The sequence below is a fragment of the Ruditapes philippinarum genome, unplaced genomic scaffold, assembly GCF_026571515.1.
Source record: "Ruditapes philippinarum isolate M1 unplaced genomic scaffold, ASM2657151v2 ctg4226_1_1_1_1, whole genome shotgun sequence".
Taxonomy (NCBI): domain Eukaryota; kingdom Metazoa; phylum Mollusca; class Bivalvia; order Venerida; family Veneridae; genus Ruditapes; species Ruditapes philippinarum.
In genome coordinates, this window is record NW_026859295.1 from 25,719 (window position 1) to 47,500 (window position 21,782).

The 21,782-nt window shown below is 30.7% G+C and overlaps 3 protein-coding genes and 1 long non-coding RNA gene across 4 annotated transcripts in view; 1 reads left to right on the top strand and 3 right to left on the bottom strand.

The window, feature by feature from the left end:
• Positions 1-795: 795 nt before the first annotated feature.
• LOC132755981 (uncharacterized) lies at positions 796-2,647 on the bottom strand. The gene is made up of 3 exons (XR_009629273.1): positions 2,495-2,647; positions 1,723-1,916; positions 796-1,037 (listed from the first exon to the last, which is right to left on the bottom strand). It is a non-coding gene; the product is annotated as an uncharacterized LOC132755981 (long non-coding RNA).
• A 908-nt stretch (positions 2,648-3,555) lies between these two features.
• LOC132755979 (uncharacterized) lies at positions 3,556-10,013 on the bottom strand. The gene is made up of 6 exons (XM_060746919.1): positions 9,938-10,013; positions 8,131-8,215; positions 5,955-6,103; positions 5,309-5,453; positions 4,881-5,052; positions 3,556-3,879 (listed from the first exon to the last, which is right to left on the bottom strand). The coding sequence occupies exons 1-6, from the start codon at positions 10,011-10,013 to the stop codon at positions 3,835-3,837; spliced, it is 672 nt and encodes a 223-aa protein (XP_060602902.1). The 3' UTR covers positions 3,556-3,834.
• A 421-nt stretch (positions 10,014-10,434) lies between these two features.
• On the bottom strand, positions 10,435-15,675 carry LOC132755975 (uncharacterized). Its single transcript, XM_060746914.1, has 6 exons — positions 15,576-15,675; positions 14,602-14,812; positions 12,956-13,104; positions 11,897-12,041; positions 11,282-11,453; positions 10,435-11,070 (listed from the first exon to the last, which is right to left on the bottom strand). The coding sequence occupies exons 1-6, from the start codon at positions 15,586-15,588 to the stop codon at positions 11,026-11,028; spliced, it is 735 nt and encodes a 244-aa protein (XP_060602897.1). The 5' UTR covers positions 15,589-15,675; the 3' UTR covers positions 10,435-11,025.
• Positions 15,676-20,992: 5,317 nt separating this feature from the next.
• LOC132755977 (arylsulfatase J-like) overlaps positions 20,993-21,782 on the top strand; it is a 5,595-nt gene continuing 4,805 nt past the window's right edge. The window contains exon 1 of the mRNA XM_060746917.1: positions 20,993-21,256. Coding sequence (XP_060602900.1) covers positions 21,249-21,256 — 8 coding nt within the window. The 5' untranslated portion in view covers positions 20,993-21,248. The remainder of the gene's footprint in view (positions 21,257-21,782) is intronic.

Here is a 21,782-nt window from a genome sequence, read left to right on the forward strand (position 1 = left end):
GATACGCCGAAATGCCACATGAGCTCAACCCTCAGTCATTTACAAAGTTGATAGTAGGTATTAGATACTCATTGGCATACCTATCGTTATCTAAGACATTTGTGTGACGTAATTTGCATAAAACCTGCGCACGAATGTATACATTATTAGAACCAATATAATGTAATAAAACACAAAGTTTCAAATATTTTGTAAATAACGATACAGGATGGGAATCAACGAATTATTCTTACCCTTGGACTCTTAGGAGTATTAATAAATTCACATATCAGAGAGTTTGTATTTATTTTATGCTAAATAATAACTACACATAATTACATATCAATGGAGGAACGTACTGATCAAATTTAAGATAACATAGAGTTTCGCACCTGTTGTTTTTCCATTAATGGATTGTGTTTATGTTTGACTATCAAACTACTTACTTTCGATTTAATGAAAACACAATTAGAAAATATAATAATGAGAGAGTTTGGTAATCATTTCACGTATTATATGATTTAAACAATATTATTACACGGTTTGCAGTGGAAACTGACATTATATTTGAATCACGAATGGCTACGCCACGTGTGAAAATAGTGCATCTGGTGCCCACTCAATGAGATATATGTGAATTTGATTTTACATGCAAAACAAACAAATATATTCTATTTCTTTTATTCCAACGTGAAAACAAACATAGTGAAAAATGTCATGGATTGAAGAAAACACATGTCAAATGTGACTTATGTAAATTCCTTTCCTCTAGTATTTAAAACAATGAAAACTTGGCTGTTTCACTATAATACATTTATTCTTGTAAATGATTACATGTAAAATATGCATTCAGATTATTGATTTCAGCATATTTTCTGCAATTTACATAAAACTTATTAGATTGTTTTTCTCAAAAATGTTACACATGTTTTGTGATGCTTAATATCTGCAATCACTAACACCGTGCTGAACTGTAGATGGCGCCGCTATGGTATGTTGACAATGACCTTGACACTGGCTGTGATGTAAGTTTTGACCTTGTGACATCATAATTGACCCTGAAATAGTACATAATACAAATGAAACCGTTTGATGTTGAAGGAATGATTCAAATATTATTCTTTAATTCATGTGCATCACTATGATATTTCTTTACATAAAAAATTATGTTCGGTCCATTTGTAACATTCAAATAAATATAGTGGTATGCCTTTCATGGTATGTTAAAAAAAACTTCTGATAAAAGTGCTTTTTTAAAAAAAGATAAATTATTAAACAAAGTGAAGTTAATCTTTATCTTGCAATATTGCTTCGTATATATAAAATAACACACTGCTCATCTTCTATGAAGAGTCTGAATGCTTGCAGAAGGCAAACTTGCTTCAGAATATAAACAGGTGCCTTTCTAACTGAAAAAAATAATCCCCTATTAAACAATCTGTCCATGCAATATATAAACTTATCATCTAGGTCTACAACTGCCAAGATTTTTTTGTTTTTGTTGTTGTTATTGTTGTGGTTTACGTTGAACCAATACTGTAACAGTAAAGGCCTTTTGGGCGATTTTCCAGTTTAACTGGTGGAGAGAGGAAGACCTCAGTTTCCATTCCGTGCGTTATTGTCAATATTCAATTTCTTAGAATCAAACGAAAAGGAAAAAACAATAAAAAAAACTCTCAACCTTACAATAATGTAAAATATAACACAGAAACATATTTCATATTAAGGAGACAAAGAACTAACCAGGTTGCATTTGTGACGTAGATTGAATTACTATTCCGTCTCGTTGAGTTTTTCTTCTACAACATATCCAGCATATACAGATTATTATTATGATCAGAAGGCCTAAAGTCACACTCCCGAAAATAACAACAATACTCAAACAGTCCGAGCTATGATAATAACTCACGGTGTTAGTCGTTTCTGACATTGAAAAGCTGAAATAAAATGAAATATTAATGTATATTTATATATATTCATTTAAATAAATTACCTTAAAGATCCTGTATGTTTTGTACTTGAGGTTTTATACCACTCATACGTGACATTATATATGTATGTAATCATGCTCATACAACAATTTTCAAACATCGAAGGATATATAAAGTATCTACTGAAAATATTTGTACATATAAAATGTAATCATTAAATTATATGCATTCATTCCTTATTGGAAAATTTGATCTTATGGTTTAAAGATCATGTAACACATTTTTTCATGGTTTTATATAACAAAATGATGCTCAAATTAGGATTTATCAATATTGTAAGTTCCAAAAAGCATTATTTATAAAGAAATAACCGAATTTAATATTTCACTGAGGTTACAAAGCCTTTAAACATAAAACTTTATTATTTAACTACGAGCGACTGAAACGCTTAAAAGGGAAAAATCTACAAAGGATGAAATTGAAATAAGTAATGAAGTTAAGTAAGTTATGTGAAAGAATTACACATGTAAACAGAAAAATGAAATTGTTACTATTTAAATATTCGTTGTAAATATTATACGTACGTTTGTAGTGATCTTCCTCTTTAAGCTTTTACATTTTCGAAATCAGAAATGTACATTGGAATAAGATAAAGTCTATTCATTACTTTACGCAAGTAGAATTGTTAAAGTAAATAGTTAGATAAGAGATCTGTGTCAATCCTACAGACTATGGCAAGTTGCAAGCTATTGTTATGAAATTTATTAATAGTAACAAATTGTTGATCATACATACAGGTAAAATGCGGTTGATTGGCAAAAATATGGTGGCTAATAAAATGCAAATTATAGTATTTTTATATTTATAATAACATACTTATTTTTCATGAAACAGCTTAGCATTTTATATCATTAGAAAGGTCATTTTACTCATATTTTATACATTAAAAAATAAATTTGTAAAACCTTTTCATTTTTTCTTGGTAAAGAGTAAAACTTGGTGCTAGAAAACTATTGAAAAAAAAACAGTTAAAAAACAGTCGAGTGTTCTTTTTTAAAAGCAAGAAATTAATCCGCTTATATTTAAAAATACAAATGTACAGAACATTCAAATGTATTAAAAAATCGATCCAAAGATAAAAAAGTTATTAGAATTTAAAAATCTCCTGCTATATAATGCATATAAATATTAGTTCTTCTTGTCAACCAGTAAAACTGCTTAATTCTGGTAGCAGGTGCTTGTGAAGTCATTGGTGATTTGAGTATTAATTAATCACTGCCTTTCTTTACTTAATGCGCATGGCATGACTACTTTAGTAATGGGATTTAATAACGTTAACTTTTTGTCATATCTGACCTACGTCGCCCCATTGATAAGGACCGTTTATATATTTGTAAACTCTTTCTAATTATCTCTTGCACTTGAAATATCGTTATCAAGAGATCTCACGTAACGTTTGTTATAAACAGGCAATTATGAACATACTTAAGGACTGTCAGCAGATGTGGCGATGAGGCTGTACCTTTTGAAAGATTAATAAAACAACACAACTATATTTGAACGATTTTATTGATCAAATGTTATACACTTTTCCGCCATACATTCAGGTAATATCACACAACCTGTACCACATACATTCACCTCGATCAGGGCCGGGCCAATTTTGTCACAAAAAGTATAATATACAGTCTTATGAGGAAATAAACTTAAGTTTATTAAATCTACAAAACAAAAGAAGGGCGTCGTTGGTTTTCTACATGTGAAATTCCGTATAAATATAGTTGTGGACGCTTTTTCACCAAAGAATATATATTATATGTAAGTAACATGGGCCAGAAATATAATTGAAAGAATACACCAAACATAAGGATATACAACAATTCAATTTTGGTATGCGTTTGCATTTGTGTGCCTGTGTGAGGTTCTATATATTAAGGATCTCTCCTCTGGTGACATTCCGTGCTAAAGCCTGAAAATAAAAAATAAATCTGTTGTCACCAATAGGTTGGAAATAAAGTTGTTGCTGAACTGATAAAATAATTGAAGTGTGAAACTTATTGTAGCGCTGCATGCACAAGAACTTCTACCTGATTCGATTACATTACTTTAAACTAAGCACTCTTTCTTTGCTATCTTGAAGTTTGTCATAACTTAGAAAATTGTGAACAGAAGATACTTTTGAAACTAATGAAAAGAATCAAAACATTCTTATTTGCATACTCGGTTTTGATAAAAGTACCGACCAATGTAGAAAAAGGCATATAACAGTAAACTATTACAATGTAAACATAAATATTTTTACAAAATTTAAGTTTAGCTTTTATTATTATTTTTTTTTTTTTTTTTTTTTTTTTTTTTTGTGTAAAAGTGCTGCTATTTTCAAAATATGAACTTTTTTAGAAATACTACCAAACATGTGTATTAATATCTTTCATACACACATATCCAAAAAGATTTGCAAAGAAATTTTATTTGTACTTGACGTGGATCAATTTATTACAGATATAATTGTGATTAAAATGGTTTCACCATTTTCGTGATTACATGTTGAATTCTGCATAGACCGGTGACGGTAACTTGCACTTTCCAGTTCCGTCCACAAACAAGCTCAATCAAACCAACCGTTTTGGCGTTATTTATGGATTCGGTTTTTCTCTGGGTTTCTTATTTTTATTATTTTTATTATTATTATTATTATTATTATTATTATTATTATTATCAGACTAGCCTGCATATATTTTCAATCTGACCAAGCTCTATACTTTTGAAGCTGAATTTGTTTATTTTTATTTTCAAAGAAATTTATTTTGAGAAATAGAAAACAATGCACTTCATTGTTCTTATTCACCATGTCCGATGTTAAGCTCATTTGAATTCCTAAATTGATAAATAAATGTAAATGATCAAGGATCCTAAATTTACAGTACTGTTTGAAACTATCAATTTTCTTCATATTTTACTCAAACATACCAGAAAATCTTGTGCATCTTGAACAGACAAGTTAGTAAAAATGCTTGATGTAAACAGAAGTTCCAACCAAAAGTTTATCAGCACATCTTGCCAAGGGCTCCCACACCCGTCATTCGGAGTTGGTTTTAAAATGAACTTCGTCTGCATACATTGAAAAACCTCGCTAGTTATGCTGAAATGATAAACCTCATTGATATCATTCTATATGTATTAATGTACTTTTATCATTTTTATCGTGCAATTGTATTTACTGGCGTAAGAGGGCGGCGCCTTTAAAGCCTGAGCTTGTATCGCAAGGGATTTAATAAGCCCGGGGAATTTTTCAGGCGGTAATATACGAACGAAAAGCATGAGTACAATCTTTGTTTTCAGTTATTTATATTAGATGAAATATCTTAAAATAAGTTATATGAAATAAAGTTTCATACCGTGGGTAAATTTCTGATGCCTTTGCAAAAGAAATGTAAGGTCCATGCATTCTGCTTTGGACAACAAGCTCTTCATTACATTCGGAAAACACTTCGTCGAGTACCCTTACACATGTAAGTTTGTCAGAAAACCAGTCATGCACCACTACAAATAATGTACATAGTACAAATATGTATTTGGAACATTATCACTGCGTCGATATATGTATAATGTTATAATGAATTGCAAAGCACTTTTGCAGTATGGATTGACTTAACTTTGCACTGTTTAGTGTTTTGAATAAATGAACGCCAATATATATTAGCACTGTATTTTCGGAACCCAAAACATATCTTTTACACACAGGCGGGACGATGATCGTAAACCTTTTCAATAAATGCGGGGTTTTTCATATTTTTCTTCTACTTCTTGTTACTATTTTATTAAATCACGCATTTTACAGAAACATTAACCTTTATAGATTACTTTGCCTTTGTCATAATTCTGATTTCTGTTGTGTAATACATTGCTATTGGTTAAAAGAAGACATCACATTCTTGTTTGTTTTTTATTGTTTTTTTTTTTTGTTTTTTTGTTGTTTTTTTTTGTTGTATTTTTTTAGCAAAAATGTTTTAAACATTCTTAAGTTCAATGACCATTTCATACCCTTTTGTATCCACTCTGAGACGTCGATTCCGTCACGAAACACGTTCATCTTATTTCTTAAATACTCAGCCACCTGGACATATTCTGCTGGGCATTTAAGGGACAATACATTCATACAGTCCATGTAGGAGTCTTTACGTGATTCATTGCTGCAATAAAAAAATCATTAACCTTCACTACAATGAAATCTTAAATGAACTTCGATCTTTCTTTCTTAACAACAAGCAGTTCATCATTTTAAGATAAAATATCATCATATATATACTGACTGAAGAGAAAACAGTGCATGCCATGACTACACATCACGGACGTTCCGAGTGATCTTGGATATTTCAGCCGAATCCAGCCAGACCTGGGAATGATTACATTGACCAGAAATTGATATAATTACAATTTATTTCAGATTTTATTGTAACTGATTATGATTGATTGCCAAGACTTTCTCATGTAATCATTGAAATTACAATTACTTTAAGAAATTAATTGATTGATAATCAACTAGATAATGTTATCTCTCATAAATATCCAAAAAACAGTGAACCCTCGAAAGCAAATTTACATGAAAAATGCAGAATCGGGTTGACTGAGTCTGTACATGAGGGGTAATGAAAAATGCACATCCATGGCGCCCTCTAGCACCGGCTTGGGCGGTACATAACTTGAACACGCAAAAGTTCTCCAATTATGATACCGAAAGACAATAAAAAAATAACAACCCTGACGTGAAGTACGGGGCAATTTTGTATGGCTGTCACACGGAACTAACATAATAAGTCAACAATCCAGTCTGCGATGTTCAAGGGAATGCCAGTCTAGTTCTTCTTGCATGGTGGTGAGACACAAAACAGGAGAGTAATCCCTTTTATCCATCTTTGTTTACCTTGTCAAAATTATTTTTTTTTGTGTAGAGAGACCAGATCGTTGACTCGTATCCAACCTATAGTCGAACCAGGGACTAGTATGCTAGTTCTTTCAATTTCTCGTTTTGTTTGTTAATTTACATTGCAAGTTGATAAGACAAAAGGACCTGTTTTAATCGGTAGTTATTCTAGATATTAAGAGGTTAATACACGGCAGGAGAGGGCCGGAAGGTGATAATCGGCCCGCAAAATGAATAATGGACCCGAGGGCTTTAGCCCGAGGGCCATTATTCATTCAGGGCCGATTATCACCTTTCGGCCCTACTCTGACGTGTATTAATGTCTTTAATACACTTGGTAGATCTAATAGTAGCATTTAAAAACACAACAACAACAACAAAGTTCTTTCGGTGAAATTCTTGTCTACAGCACTCTTCTACTGTTCTGTACAGAGATGTTTTCTGTTTGTGTGTTCAAAGCAGTAGAATCTAGAAGCAAGTTTTATTTTCATTTTTTTCGGAATGAATTTGTCGTATTTGTTTCTTCAAATTTCAATAGTAACAAAAATGTGTTTGTACTAAATACGCTTAAGCTCTCATAATAAAAATAAAGCGATTCGTGCTGACAACCTACTTTCACTTTTACAGTTAACTGTTTGATGACGTAAAATATAACGTCATTGTTTCAGTTTGTGCACTTGCACATGTTCTGGGGGCTGATAACTAGTTCTCGGCCGGGGCCGCAAATTCATAATAGGTCACGTGACACTCAAAATCAGTTGAAATCATATTACTAGGCAATTTTGTTACTATATATAGTAACAAGTGTATTAAAAGTTTGTAAATCTAACGTCCGCTGACGAATATACTGACCGATTCTGGGACTTGGCCATAAACAGTATATATATCTTGTTGTTAAATTTTAGTTGTTGTTGTTGTTTTTTTTGTTGGTTTTTTTTGGTGATATGTATGTATTCAATGTTTACATTACACCGGAAAAAACCCTTTCCGGACTCTTATCCTGCTTGCGTATTTGAGTCACAAAAAATGAGGTCTTATCCGTGAATTCTATCCGCCTTTCACATAATTTGTATATCTCAAAGAAGTCGGCAACAACAAGACTTATGCTGTGCCTTTGTAATTGTGCTATTCTTTGTCTCACAAAGGCTTTTTTCTAGATGGGCGTTACTTTGTATTTAGAGAATGACCAAGAATGTGATTCCATATACAAAATAAACATGCCCATATCATTGCGCGAAAAAAAAGTGCCAACATATTTAATTTAGAAAAAAAAATGTTTTCAGAATATTTTTTTACCTGCAAGTTGTTCGTATGTCACTGAGAACGTCATCTCGTGTGATTTCATGTCTGCCATAGAAATACTTCATCTGAAAGAAACCGTCTGGTCAGCAATCCATATCATGTGATACAAATTCATTGTATCTGCTACAAAATGTGTCATCAGCAAATTCGACTGGGTTGCAAAATATTGAGCTGATAAAAAACACAAAGAGAAAAACCACTGCGCTGAAATAGAAAATAAATTAAGATAAATTTTAATTCATAATTTATGGACAGTTGATTAAATTAATGTTTAAATTGACCAACATTATGTAATTTTTTTCATATTTGAATATTTGTCTAAAACGTTATCCAAGGATAGCAGAGGATGGTGATTTCGTTGCAACGTCGGGGCATATCTTTTTGCAAACAAGTCAATATTTCATCAAAGACTTTAATAGATATTCATATACTCGTATTTGATAGATATAATTATAATTTCAAGCACTTACATATACCAAACATTAGTTTGAGTGATAAAACCTACTGCATTGAATTGACAATGAACTTGATTAGCCGTTAATTCTTCGTTACAATAAGAAGATGTTTGTTTATTTCAAATGCAAAATGTACAAAAAAAGGGTCTACACTTATGAGATGTTTAACGTCAGCGACAAGGAAAAAGCAGTAGGTGATTCTTTTATTAAAAAATGGCAAAATGTCAAACAATGGATCACAATTGATCAGAAAATCATTTTATCATCATTTTAGCATCTATTTAGATTATTGGAGTGTTATAATGATTTAACATAGAAATTTTTTACTTAGCATTAATAAATTTAGATATTTTATCGACCATTTTGGGGTTTCCCTTGCGCGTTTAGCTTTTATACAGAATTTATTTTAGTTCGATTGTGTAGGAAGCTATAAGTTTACAGACACACTTTCGAATCTATTCTTGGAACCAACTAGTCCTAAGCAATAAGTGAAAAGTTTCTTGCTCAAGGAAACAACGACTTGTCGCTGACGAGGTTTGAACCCTTGCGGCAAGCGATCATTAGATTACTTGTCAAAGGATGAAATGTTATAATGGAAATTGACAAACATTTTAAATCGGAAAATCTTATATATGATCACAACAAAATGTTTTCTTTTGTTTTCAATAATTTGCAACTACGAATATTAAAATTAATGTTTTACTATCCTCGGAATGTAATCACAAAACACACAATGTAAAGAATCAAATTGATTTAGTCAATAAAAATTAACAAGAAAAAGACCACCTTTTATTTCCATCGTGAGTTCACTGTTGCACAAACTATTCTAACTTACACGGAGGAATCCTTGTTATTTTATAGATGGAAAACATTCTATAATTACAGTAATTAGCAATTATAATAACAAAATGAAACCTATTCAAATTAAATATCCATAACGTACAATTACGCTTACAATTATGATAGGCATTGTAGTAATTAAATGTGTATCAAACATATGGTTACAACAGTAAATGTCCGACTAAAGTGTAATTTGACCTATTCATTTTCATGGACGGTCGTCCATATAACCTCCGGAATACATGATCTTTATTATCTTGTGAAATGCTTTAAATAGTTGATATTTATCGGCCAACTAGCATAAGAGAAAGTAAATGGCCCTTATTATACATGTATCAATATATTAATCAAAATAGAATAACACATGCGCACAGAGTTATAGCATAAAACCATCATATCATGAAAACTGTACAATATGCATACTCCTTTATTTTTCATTGACGATATATATATTTTCAACATGTAAAAGCTGTGACCATGCATACAAAAAATGTTGATTGCCTTACCGGTGAGCTGAGTATTGTATGCGGCTGCTTTCAGTCTTCGGAATTGTCCGGTGTTGATGTTGATCTTTTCCTTCATAATTTGTCACAACAAATCATTATTATCAGTACACGGTAGGATGCGCTTAACATCTGTGGCTTTTTTCACTAAGAATACAACAAAGCATGCAACAGCTGGGATAGGACAATATGTCAAGTTTGTAAAACAAAGATCTTGCAATTATTAGGAAAATATTTAACTTAAAACTATGTTGTTGTTGTTTTTATTTTTGTTCTTATTTTTGTCGGTGGTTGTGTTGGTCGGCATCATGTTTCAAGTGGTGGTGTTGTTGGTGGGTGGTGGTACTTTTCTTTTATTCTTGGGGCTTAAAGTATGTTTATGAATGTTTAAATTGGCCTAAAAACAAGATAAAAACAAAACTGAAAACAGTATGCCTGTTCAATTACACTTTTTATATGAAAAAAAGAAATTGTCAAAAAATACTCAATATACATTCGAGTGACTTGAGTTTTACTCACTTTCTTTCTTTTCAGTATATAAATTTTTAATGAATCAAAATAAAGACAAAAGCCCTGCCTACCCTACCATTGTAATGATATAAAATTAAAGCGTAAATTTCCGTCATACTTGACATACGTTTAGTATATAGTAAAATTGATTATGAATAGACATGTACATTTACATGTATTTCTAACTATTTACCATATAGCTGTTTTGAACTTTTCAGTCATACATTTAATAGATACCTTTCAACGCTTGTGCACGGATCAAGGCCGGGACTATTGTGAGCATTGATAAGTCTTTGAGGATAGCCAAGATATTACATCTAACAAACATCAAAATACATCACTGACTTTTATTACGAATATACATCATGCAATTAATTGTATTTTTTCCAAATTTTGTAGGCATTCCAGATTCATATATTTGTGGAAAAACAAATATACATGACGTTTTTTAGTAAGGAGTACATGTATATATATAGACTAGAATGCCCAGAAATAGAACTTTCTGAAAGAATACACCAACATTAGGATATATATTAAATCCATTTTTGCCCGTGTTTGCATTTGTATGCGTGTGTAAAGTTCTAAATATTAAGGATCTCTCCTCCGGAGACACTCTCCGCAATAGCCTGAAAACAGAAGAATATCAGTAGTAAACAGAAATTAAACAAATAAAACTTGTAGCTGAACTGATAAAAGACATGTAAATAATCGTCTACCTAAATCCATAGTATTATCGTAAACTTATGTATTTCTCTTTTATCTTGATGAAACTTCCATCTGTCTTAGCTTTTTTAAAGATTTGTGAACAGGTAGAAGTAGTATTGTATTCAAACATACCAGAAGTTCTTGTGCATCTTGGACAGACAAGAGCGAAAAAAAGCTTGACGTAAACATCAAGTCCGTCCAATAGTGTATCAGTATATCTTGCCAAGAGCTAACACAACCGTCACTCGGAGTTGGTGTTAAGGTAAACTTTGTCTTCATACAATGAAACATCTCGGTAATAATCCTAAAATGATACACCATATTACAATCGTAGTGGTTTCGTACATAAATATATACAGGTGTCCTTAAACATTCATGTTTAAGAAAGAAAAGAAAACGTCACGTGCTCTCGTAAGTTTATCTGTTATTTTTCGTTTTCTTCTTCGTTAACTAGCTGCTGCAAGAATTGATAGTAATGACAGTGTAAGAATCTGTTATATACTATAGTAAAACAATTTGCTTTTTAATACCTGTTGTACCAATGCATTCTTATGAACTCACATTATGTATAACACTTTCAAACACTATTCTTAAGGTAAGCATTCTGCATTTTGACGTTAGATTCATTCAATCAAAGACTGAGAAAGAAAAACTAATAAATATTAAAATTATACATAAACACAGTGCAAATTTTAACATTGGCTTAAATATATTGACATTAAGTTCTTTGAAATAAAGATCACATACGATGGAAAGAGTTCCAATGCCATTGCAAAGGAAACATTAGATCCTGGAACTCTGTTTTCAATATTGAGCTCCTCCACACAGTTAGTCAGTACGTCGTCAGTTACCATTAAACAAGTACGTTTGTTGGAAAACCCGTCGTGTACTACTGTAAACATAAAGCGTATAATTCAAAAAAATGTATCTGAAATCAAAGATATATTATCACCGCATACATATATATAAATGTTGTAATCAATTGTATGTCCTTAGTGTTTTATGGTCTGTATAAAGTTGACATGTTACTGTTTTGCTTTATAGTTTTGAATTTTGAATAATTTAACGTCGGTAGATAAACAGTAAAAGTCAAAACCTAAATTATTATGTATTTTACACAAATCATATCTATTGTTAACATTTGTGAAGAAACGTTGTGACAAAGTATACCCAATGGTGAAAGCTTAATTTTAAAGGGATGTTTGTTTTTGGAAAAGCTGCTTTTTATAATATTAAATAATATCAAATTACGTTCCTTAATAGAAACTTTCAAAATAGCTTTATCAATAATGTATTTACATTGTTTACCATTATTTCTATTTTTGTTTTAAGTTCTAACAAAAAAAAGTCATACCAAAGTCTGAATGTGGTAATATAAAGTTTTCATTTATTTTTCGGTAAAGATATACTATGCTCATCTTTGAGTAAAAATATTTTGATCGGAGAAATTTATTAAAACCTATGAAATTCTTACTGAATATGTTTAATTTGTATAAAAATGAAGAAAACTATACATTGGTAGTCACGTTCTTTATCATTGGATAAGTCATGTTGGTCTTTTCTTTAAAAAAAAGCTGCCAGTGTTTTTAACTACACTATATATTCATATTGTGGCGACCTATAGTGTGTAGAGTTTTAAACGTGACATATCAACTTTGTGTGAAGTCAAAACATGTTTATTTCATATTTACAAAGAGACTATGTAGTAATTATCAATATTTTCTTATATCAGATTTGAGCATAGTATATCTTTAACATTTTTTATTTCATGGAAACATTCAAGTACAATTATTGGCCCTTTCATACCTTTCTGAATCCAGTCTGAGACATCGCTACCATCGCAAAACATGTTCATCTTATTTCTTAAAAACTCATCCACCTCGACATATTGCACTGGACATTTGAGAGACAACAAATTCATACAGTTATTGTAGGCCTCCTTATTTGTCTCATTGCTGCAATTGTTAAAATGATTAAATGTAATAATCAATCCTTACTAAACAAAATATCGTAAATGGACTCGTTATTTGAATGTGAACAAACCGTTAGTATTCATCATGTTAGGGAAATTTTCGAAATATATTTTGAGTAAATGGAGAACAGTGCAGATCAAGATCAGACGATTAATTAAATGAGCCAGCTGATATTGACATGCACTGGTCCGCACAGGCAGATTCTGTCACCACCAGAAATCTAATTGTTAGGTATAATACAATTTTCTTAACTATAGTTCTGTATTTATTATTTTACATTTTCATAAAATGATACAATAGCACTACTATCACAACTTTTTTTAAAACTAGAATCATTACTTTTTTTGAGTACTCGGTTTTGTATTAAATCGGAATGTAGTGGTATTAACTTATATTTTTTTATATATTTTATCAATTTATTAATTTTGTTTGTTTGTTTGTTTTTGTGTGTGTTTGTTTGTTTGTTTGTTTTATTGATTTATTAATTGATAGATAACTTTTTTATTAATTTATTCATCTATTTATTTATTGATTTATTTCATTCTGTCTTTCTTTCTTTATTTTTTATTTCTTTCATTCTTTCTTAATATTTTTGTTTATTTATGTATTTTTTGATAAATTAATTTATTTATTTATACGTTTTACAATATAATTATAATACTAGAATGTCAAATAAAGTCATGAATTATTACTCTAAATAGTTATAGATATTATAATAGTATATGATAAGTGTTTTAAATTGATATATTGATATAAATTAACCATTTATATTCACATGAAAATCTCATTAAGTGTTTTAACAGTGGTAATATATACAAATTATGCGCATTATAATGGAACGTGGTCATCTGACTGTACTGAATGTGAGCGAAAAATTCAAATTACACACAGGCACTGAAAGAATCTGACATTTTAGATTTTTTTGTTATAATAGAGAGAAAAAATATAAAGGATAAAGGTGAAAGTGTTAAAGTGTATTTTGATGAATTTGCCATGCGAATAAACCGCGAGTTTGTGAACCTGTTTACGAAACAAACAAACGAACGAGTTTCCATGAAATAGAACGGACAAACCTTATATCAGACAAAAACAAAAAACCCAAACGTTCATTTCCCAAGCATGTTTTAGACATACATGTTCAAATAGACATCATAAAAACGAATGTTGAGTTCTATCCACCTTTCACACGTTTTGCATATCTCAAAAACAAAGGTCATTGTATTATTTTTGTTTGTTTGTTTAGTCAATATTTTTTCTGCGGCTTTTTAACGACCTGTACTGTTATCGAAAACAAATAACAAAATGAAACTGTTATTGAAGTAGTCGAAGGCAACAGCAAACACCTACATTGTGCTTTGCTAATTTTGCTATTCTGTGTTTTCATTTCAAACAAAAAAAATCATACAGTCAGAATTTACTACCAAAACTAGCAACAAAAGCGGGTGTGGGTCTTTGTCAAAGTCGATATATTTGTTTTACCTGCACGTTGCTCGTACGTCACTTAGAGCGTCATCTCGTGAGACTTCAATCATTCTTGAGAGATGTCTCATCTTAAAGAAACCGTCTGGCCTGCATCCTATATCATATGAAACCAACTCGTGGTAATTGTCACAAAAAGGATCATCGTCAATTTCGACTGGTACGCAAGATATTGACTGGATACAAATCAGTAAGAGAAAAATCACAGCTTCTGAAATTACAACAAAACCCAAAGGTTAAAATCATAAATGTGCGATTAAATTTTATCTTTAGTTGGCCTGCATTATGTAAACATTTTATATCCGGATATTCATCTAATGCATATGTGTTTGTTTTGTTTGGTTTTACGGCGAACAAATACAATTTAGGACATATGACGCCGAAACAGGAAAAATGATTTTGGATAAACTCGCGTACCATCCTAACTGCTTGTGCTAAGACATGCATAGATTGTAAGAATTCAAACCAATTTTGTCGTCTCACTGTTTGAAACAGTGGAGTTATCAGTTTTACATCACTCACTTATATATTTCGATAAACCACCGAAAAGCATGTACATGTGTAATAAATCCTCATTATCTTACGGAATTGATCTTTAGATGGTCCTCTTAGTAATGTACATAAAATGTAATAGTACTCGTTGCTAATGTGAATCTCTTACTTAAAATGTATACTTCCATTGGTTATTTTAGGGGTAGTTTTTATTTGATTCGTTATTTTTTAAAGATCAATGCAATTGTTTTAGAACCAATGACCGCAACAAAGCTGTGAATTATATGTCAAGTTTTAACATAATCACAATGAATGTTATCTTTTAAATGTATTTACAATTTGTTTGCAACAACATATTTGCAGTTCATTTTTGATACATAAGTCACTATATATAATCACAAATATCAAATGTTGTAAACGAATCAAATTGATAAGCACAAGTACATTAGAATTAATACAAATTTGACAAGAAAAAATATCACCTTTTATTCCCATGTTGAAAACGTCACAATTCCTCCACAAGTAATTCTCATTCGAATAACTGATGGGGAGTTATCATTGTTCTTTATGTACAGGATGAAAGCCTTCTATCATTACAGATATTAAAAATTTATTGTAATAACATAATAACAAAATGATACCAATTACACTTTGATGACCATAATGTATCATTGTGCTACAATTGGTATTGCTATGTTTTAACCAGGACTAAATGATTGTGTCTTTTAACTAAACACAGCAAATATTCCACTTATCGTATAATTTGACAAATTCATGTATGATGGCTCGTCCATATGACCTTTGGAAAACGCAATTTCCTACATATCAGTTCTCTTGTGTTGATTTATATAAATTGCTCATATGACCTTCAACGAAAAATATCATCATAAAAAAGCAAATGGTCATGATATTATCAAAGATAACCAGAATACAATAACGCATGAGCATAGAGTTATGGCATGGACGCATCGTATTAAGAAATAAAAGCACAAGAAAAAAAAGATCACTATTTACAGTATATCTTTATTTTGATCTATTTATATTTACAGCGCATAAAACCTATGCTCATGATAAGATGGCAATGGCGTTCCATACGAACAAATGGTGGTTCTGCGTGAACTGCAACAGCAACATTTTATGAAAATGTTGTAACGTTAAAAAAAGTCAGGTCGAAATATATATGACTAGTCATTAGCCGATAGAGCACTTATACCTCCACATACAACTGTTTTGCCTCTTTACTCGCTTTTCTTTAACGTTGATGATGAAGAGGATGACGATGACAATAACGATGATGATGATGATGATGATGATATTGATAATGTTATAGTGATATTTTGCAAGTAGTATTATAACATTTCAAAGCATCATAAAATCATATGATTGCATAACAGTACACATTTGTGTGCTGTTTACCCATTTTATCGTTGTATATGGGTTTTATACGTATAAATCACGTGACAAAAGTACTGGCCACTAGATAGATACGAAGCCCTTGAAAGTACTTTCCTATTTAACAATTGCATTTAACAATGGAAACAAAAGTATATTCAAAATTCATTCCTTTTTTTTTTTGTTATTTGTGGATTTATACCAGTGGCGATTGTGATTTTTTTTCAAGCAAATTATCATTAAAGTTGACGAGCAGCTCTTGTTCTTTTTGCCATTGTTACCCCCTACGGTCCTTTTTTACCCAAAGTGTGTGTAGTGTGTACTACTCGGAAATAGTTGATGATGAATTCCCGGCAAATAGATCAGTATTAAAGTAAACGTCTGTTCCTATGAAAACAAAAGTATATTGACGAATTAACAGAAAATCACACTATTTCATACCGAATGAATATCACAAAAATTCTTATTTATCACAATTAAAGAAACTTATTGCCAAGTTTACATAATTTCTTTGAAGGCATATATTGCACAAATTGAATTGAACATGTTAGACACTAAAATTATTAGAGAAATATTAAAATAAGCGACAAATCAACAGAATATGTTACTAAATTGTCTTTGATCTGTTAGCTGCTTTCGATTACTCTCGGTACTTCCTTGACAGCAATTTTCAAGTATGCCAGATTCACGTCTGAATAAAACGATCTTTAAACATTGTAAATATGTGTCTGGTACCAACTGTAAAAACTGGAATTATAGAGTACAAGATATTTTGATAAGATACAACTGTGGTGATTATATTGCTATGGAACATGTACATTTACACAAGAAAGAATTGTTAGATAAAGTTGTAGATAATGTTTTTAGTGAATATCTATACAAATGGATTGAATCACTTCACCTGATATATAGTTCTAGCAATTGTGGTCTTAATAAACTAAGAACATATAGAAACTTCAAGTTTAACTATGAGACAGAAGAATATGTCAAAACTATACTGCATAGCAAACATAGATCTGCATATGCTAAATTTCGTTGTGGAGTAGCCCCAATTAGGCAGTAGAGACTGGTAGATATGAGTGTCTGGCAGTAAATGATAGAATTTGTCCTTTATGCCATTTAGGGGTAGAAAATGAAAAACATGTGTTGTTGTACTGCAATGTTTATTCTGACATTAGGAACGACCTGTTTGTAAAAGCTATGGAAATAGATAGTGGGTTGAAATTTAAGTGATGATGAAAAGTTTATACTTTATACTCTCCAATCCAAATATTGTTAAGTATGCGGCAAAATCCTGTTATCAAATTCTTAACATTCGAAATAGATATATGTATCACAACACTTGAGATTCAGTAGATGATTTTAATTTTTTTAAAATAATATTGTATATAAAAATGTAAGATAATATTTGTTTTGACAATACTTGTATATATCTTCAGACTTGCGGTGTCTCCAGATATATGGTAGTAAATTGTCGAAATAAAATTAATTTTTACACATGGGTAGGATTTTCTTAATAATAGTTAAGGTTTTTTATCACATGATTAAGACATGGTTGCTAATCTAGTTCTCATTTTCTATTCTTACTAAGTAAAGTTTGGTTTTTTAGAGGCTGATCATTACTTATGACAGAATTTTAAGTGTTTTATTTGACAGCTTTTTTTTAGATAAATTTTAGATAAATTTAAGATAAATTTTATGTCTGGATTAGCAACTGTGTACTATTAATTTTTTTTTTTTTTAACTGCCCAAAAAAAAACTATATGGAAAATATTGATGTCTGGTTTATGTGCAGTCATGGTGTGGGTGGAGCAACGAAGTGTTAACATAAGGTTAACACTTCGGTGTTCCACAAAATGCTGATTACTGATTGGTGTATATGCGTGTATAGTGTTCATTAATGTATATGCAGTGGAGTTCCACTAATAAGACCACCTTGAATGTTTCAAAAATCATGCAAATCTCGGCAATATAAAGAATAAGAGTTTAAGTTATAGAAGCTAAGTGGCTCGCTGATGGGACCTTTCCGCTGTTGGGGCCATCATTTTGTGTGGTCTTTTTTTGGTGGAACTTTACTGTATATGTTAGTATATGTAAATATATGTAAACATATAGTCTCAGATAATTCTTTTTAGAATGACCATATTGTAATTGTAATTTTATATGTCTTTTAAAATTGTTAAATATGGATGAGACTCAAATAAAATAAAATATAGACAGCATGCACAAAATATACCAATGACCGCCAGGATCATCAGGAAGACGGTAACACCCAGTAGTGATATTATGATAATTGCCGTGTCGCTCAAACTGCTACCCGACATAATTGCTCTGTTTGAAAGAGAAAAACAGTGTATTAGTATGTATTCTTCAGCAAGAAAAAATCATTCAAAAGAGAAAAATGACGTTCAAGGTATAGTACCAAAGACGGGATGGGAACATTTCAATGTTATGATTTTCTTCATTTCATCTCTATGAATTTACAGATGAAATGTCCCTAATTGCCTTTCATAATAAGGTGACTTAATTGTACCATCTTCAGGAAAGAATGATCAGTGTATACGAGCAACATCGTAAACGGTAATATTTTAATTGTAAGCATAAAAAAAGCAAAACTAAGGCCCAAATCGTTGAAATCTCTGTATCAACAAGAAACTATGTAATGATAAAACTACATGTTATTTCAAATGTTAAGATTAATTATAGAACAACTAATAAAGGTAAATAATATTCATCACTAAATATCAAGAGCTGGAACATTTCGTTCTTCAACGCAGGTAAAATTATATCATTAAAAAAGAACATAATATTTGAAAATTTAGGTACATGTATAAGTGTACGAAGTAAAAATGAAACAATGATTATACTGAAAAAATAAAAATCTTTAAAAAGGATACTCGGCTGAAGTAACACTGGTTAACTTGAATACCTGCACGTTTTATTTTAAAACTGTCATTTACACTTATTTTAGAATGTCAAATGAGATTCCCAGATTTCAATTTGTAATTTAAAATGGCCAATGGAAATCATTTTTACAATGTATACTCAGTTCTTCCTTATAACTTTTACAGGAAGTCAAATTGATTTTAAATGGTCTTCGGCCAAAAATAGGCAAGGTTAACATCCATAAAAATATGTGTTCATTTTCAATTGTAGAAATTTACTTTACCTACTGGTCTTGTGTTATTGTAAAAGCAACTCCCTTTTATCATTACTCCCGTAGCTTCTTTACTTTCAGTTTAAACGTACATGTAATAAGCCAAAAGTTGCCTCACCGAGCGAGTTATCTGAATCTATCTTAGTGTTGCAATAACTTCTGTAGAAAAAAGACAAGTCGTTAAGGCGCCTTAATTAGATTTAATGATATCCAACCTTTCCTTGTGAATATTCACTTTAAAATTGCATGACCAATGATACTTGTTAACATTATCAAGATTATGCAACTGTTTTATTATAACCAATGAAAAAAGACGTTATAAAATCCATAAGAATTATTTAAAGAAAAAAAAAACACTTTTCTGAAATTTTAAGTTGTTTAATATAAATTCTATAACTTAAGTGGAGACACTGATCTTGATAATTTTTTTCACTCACGGTTTAACTGAGCAGCTTTGATAAACGCCTTCCTATTTTACACGGAAGTTCGGAAGTTCACAACAAATTCAATAGTGTTTAAATAGATATAAACCGAAAAGTAGCGTTTGTACGTTCCCGGAAGCTGGAAATACTGACCGGAAGTAACTGTAACGAAAATTAGAATTTGGAGACAAAAGACTGTCATTTAACGTAGTCTATAACATGTATAATATCATTATATCATCTATTCGGTTCACTGGTATATCTTCGGCTATTTCCGTAAACAATCGTACTCTTCTAATCGTCTGTCTTTCCATTTGAATTTAATATTTTTATTGAGAAAAACAAAACGGACGTAACGTAGCTTTAAGTAATGATTTGACATTAAATAAACATTAATTTTAACCTTTAGAATGCTGGTGGCAAGTTTCTACCCAAAAGCGACCAAAGCAGATCAAAATAAACTGACACATCAGTGCCGTATGAATAAAATGTACCAGGGAAGCTATTCAATCAATATTCAATTTGAAACAACCCTAAAAATGATGGTTTTGTCCAAAATGTAGAGTGGACAAGTCATTTGTTGATATCAAGCCAGGATAGGGTTTCGAAACAGATACAGAATACATCTTCAGATACATTTTCATCAGATGAAGACATATTTCTGGAGATGGAAAACTTTTGTTGTTATATTGTTTATTATTAATAATATAAAGATATAATATTTTCTTTCTTTTTTTTCACTTAGCCATTTATACGTTGAAAATACATTGGAGACGGTTAGTATGAAACATATAATGTTATTAATCAAGTGCTTAGAAAAATATATAAGACATTACACGACAGTATAGCGAGTCCATACAGTGTCATAAAAGAAAATGAATCAATCTATATGCTATTTCATTCAAAAACACGTTACGCTTGATTTAATAGGCATACAATCGTGGTGTAATGAACATATGTCACTCTTTCCGGTAGATGGCGCCCTAACAACAGTTGTAAAGAAAATGGCAAACTTACTTCATTGAATGCGAGTGCATATTGCTAACAAGCATTCCAATATTAAGATTAAAATATTCTAGGGAATATTTGCACAGTCAGCCTTTGGTTTATTTTTTTGGATGTGTTGATACTCCTAAAATTCAAATGTATATTTATTGCATTGGATAATTCTATTAGAATGTGAAATGAAAATGTAAGTTAGTCTCAAACAAACATTACACTAAGAAGAATAATTAGAAATTTGATTTCCGGTAACGTTTAATCTTTTTATGTACATAAAAAAATATCTAAGGCTATTTTAATCTTTCATAACTATATTATACATGTATTGTTGAAATTTCCATTATTAGAAATAACTCTATTATACTATACTACTCTGATACTCTGCCGTTATAATTATACAATTTATGACAAACAAAAATGATGAAATTAATTCAAAAAACTGAGAACATGTCAAATTTACATATATTTTTTTATCAAAATAAATCTAGCAATTTATCTTGACTGTGACTTTACCTTTGATCTAGGGACCTCCTTGTACTGGAGTCATGACCTGACTTTGATCCCTAGGTTGACAGAAAGACTTCTTTCTTTCTCGAGTAAAAATCATACAAACGTATATACATGTCACGGTCAATTTTGTTTAGTTAAACCAAAGTAACTTTATAGAACACATATTTATTAAATAAATAAACTATTAACGCCGCATTCTGCTTAAG

Bases quoted from the DNA above. Each gene is read 5' to 3' on its own strand.
- LOC132755979 (XM_060746919.1), bottom strand. From the start codon at position 10,013: ATGAAGGAAAAGATCAACATCAACACCGGACAATTCCGAAGACTGAAA. The intron at 6,104-8,130 runs GTAAAAAAATAT...TTTTTATTGCAG, and splicing joins GACATACGAACAACTTGCAG to CAATGAATCACGTAAAGACT. The intron at 5,454-5,954 runs GTATGAAATGGT...CATTATTTGTAG, and splicing joins CTCAGAGTGGATACAAAAGG to TGGTGCATGACTGGTTTTCT.
- LOC132755975 (XM_060746914.1), bottom strand. The intron at 13,105-14,601 runs GTAAAACAAATA...TAACAATTGCAG, and splicing joins GACGTACGAGCAACGTGCAG to CAATGAGACAAATAAGGAGG. The intron at 11,454-11,896 runs GTATGTGATCTT...GTATCATTTTAG, and splicing joins GCATTGGAACTCTTTCCATC to GATTATTACCGAGATGTTTC.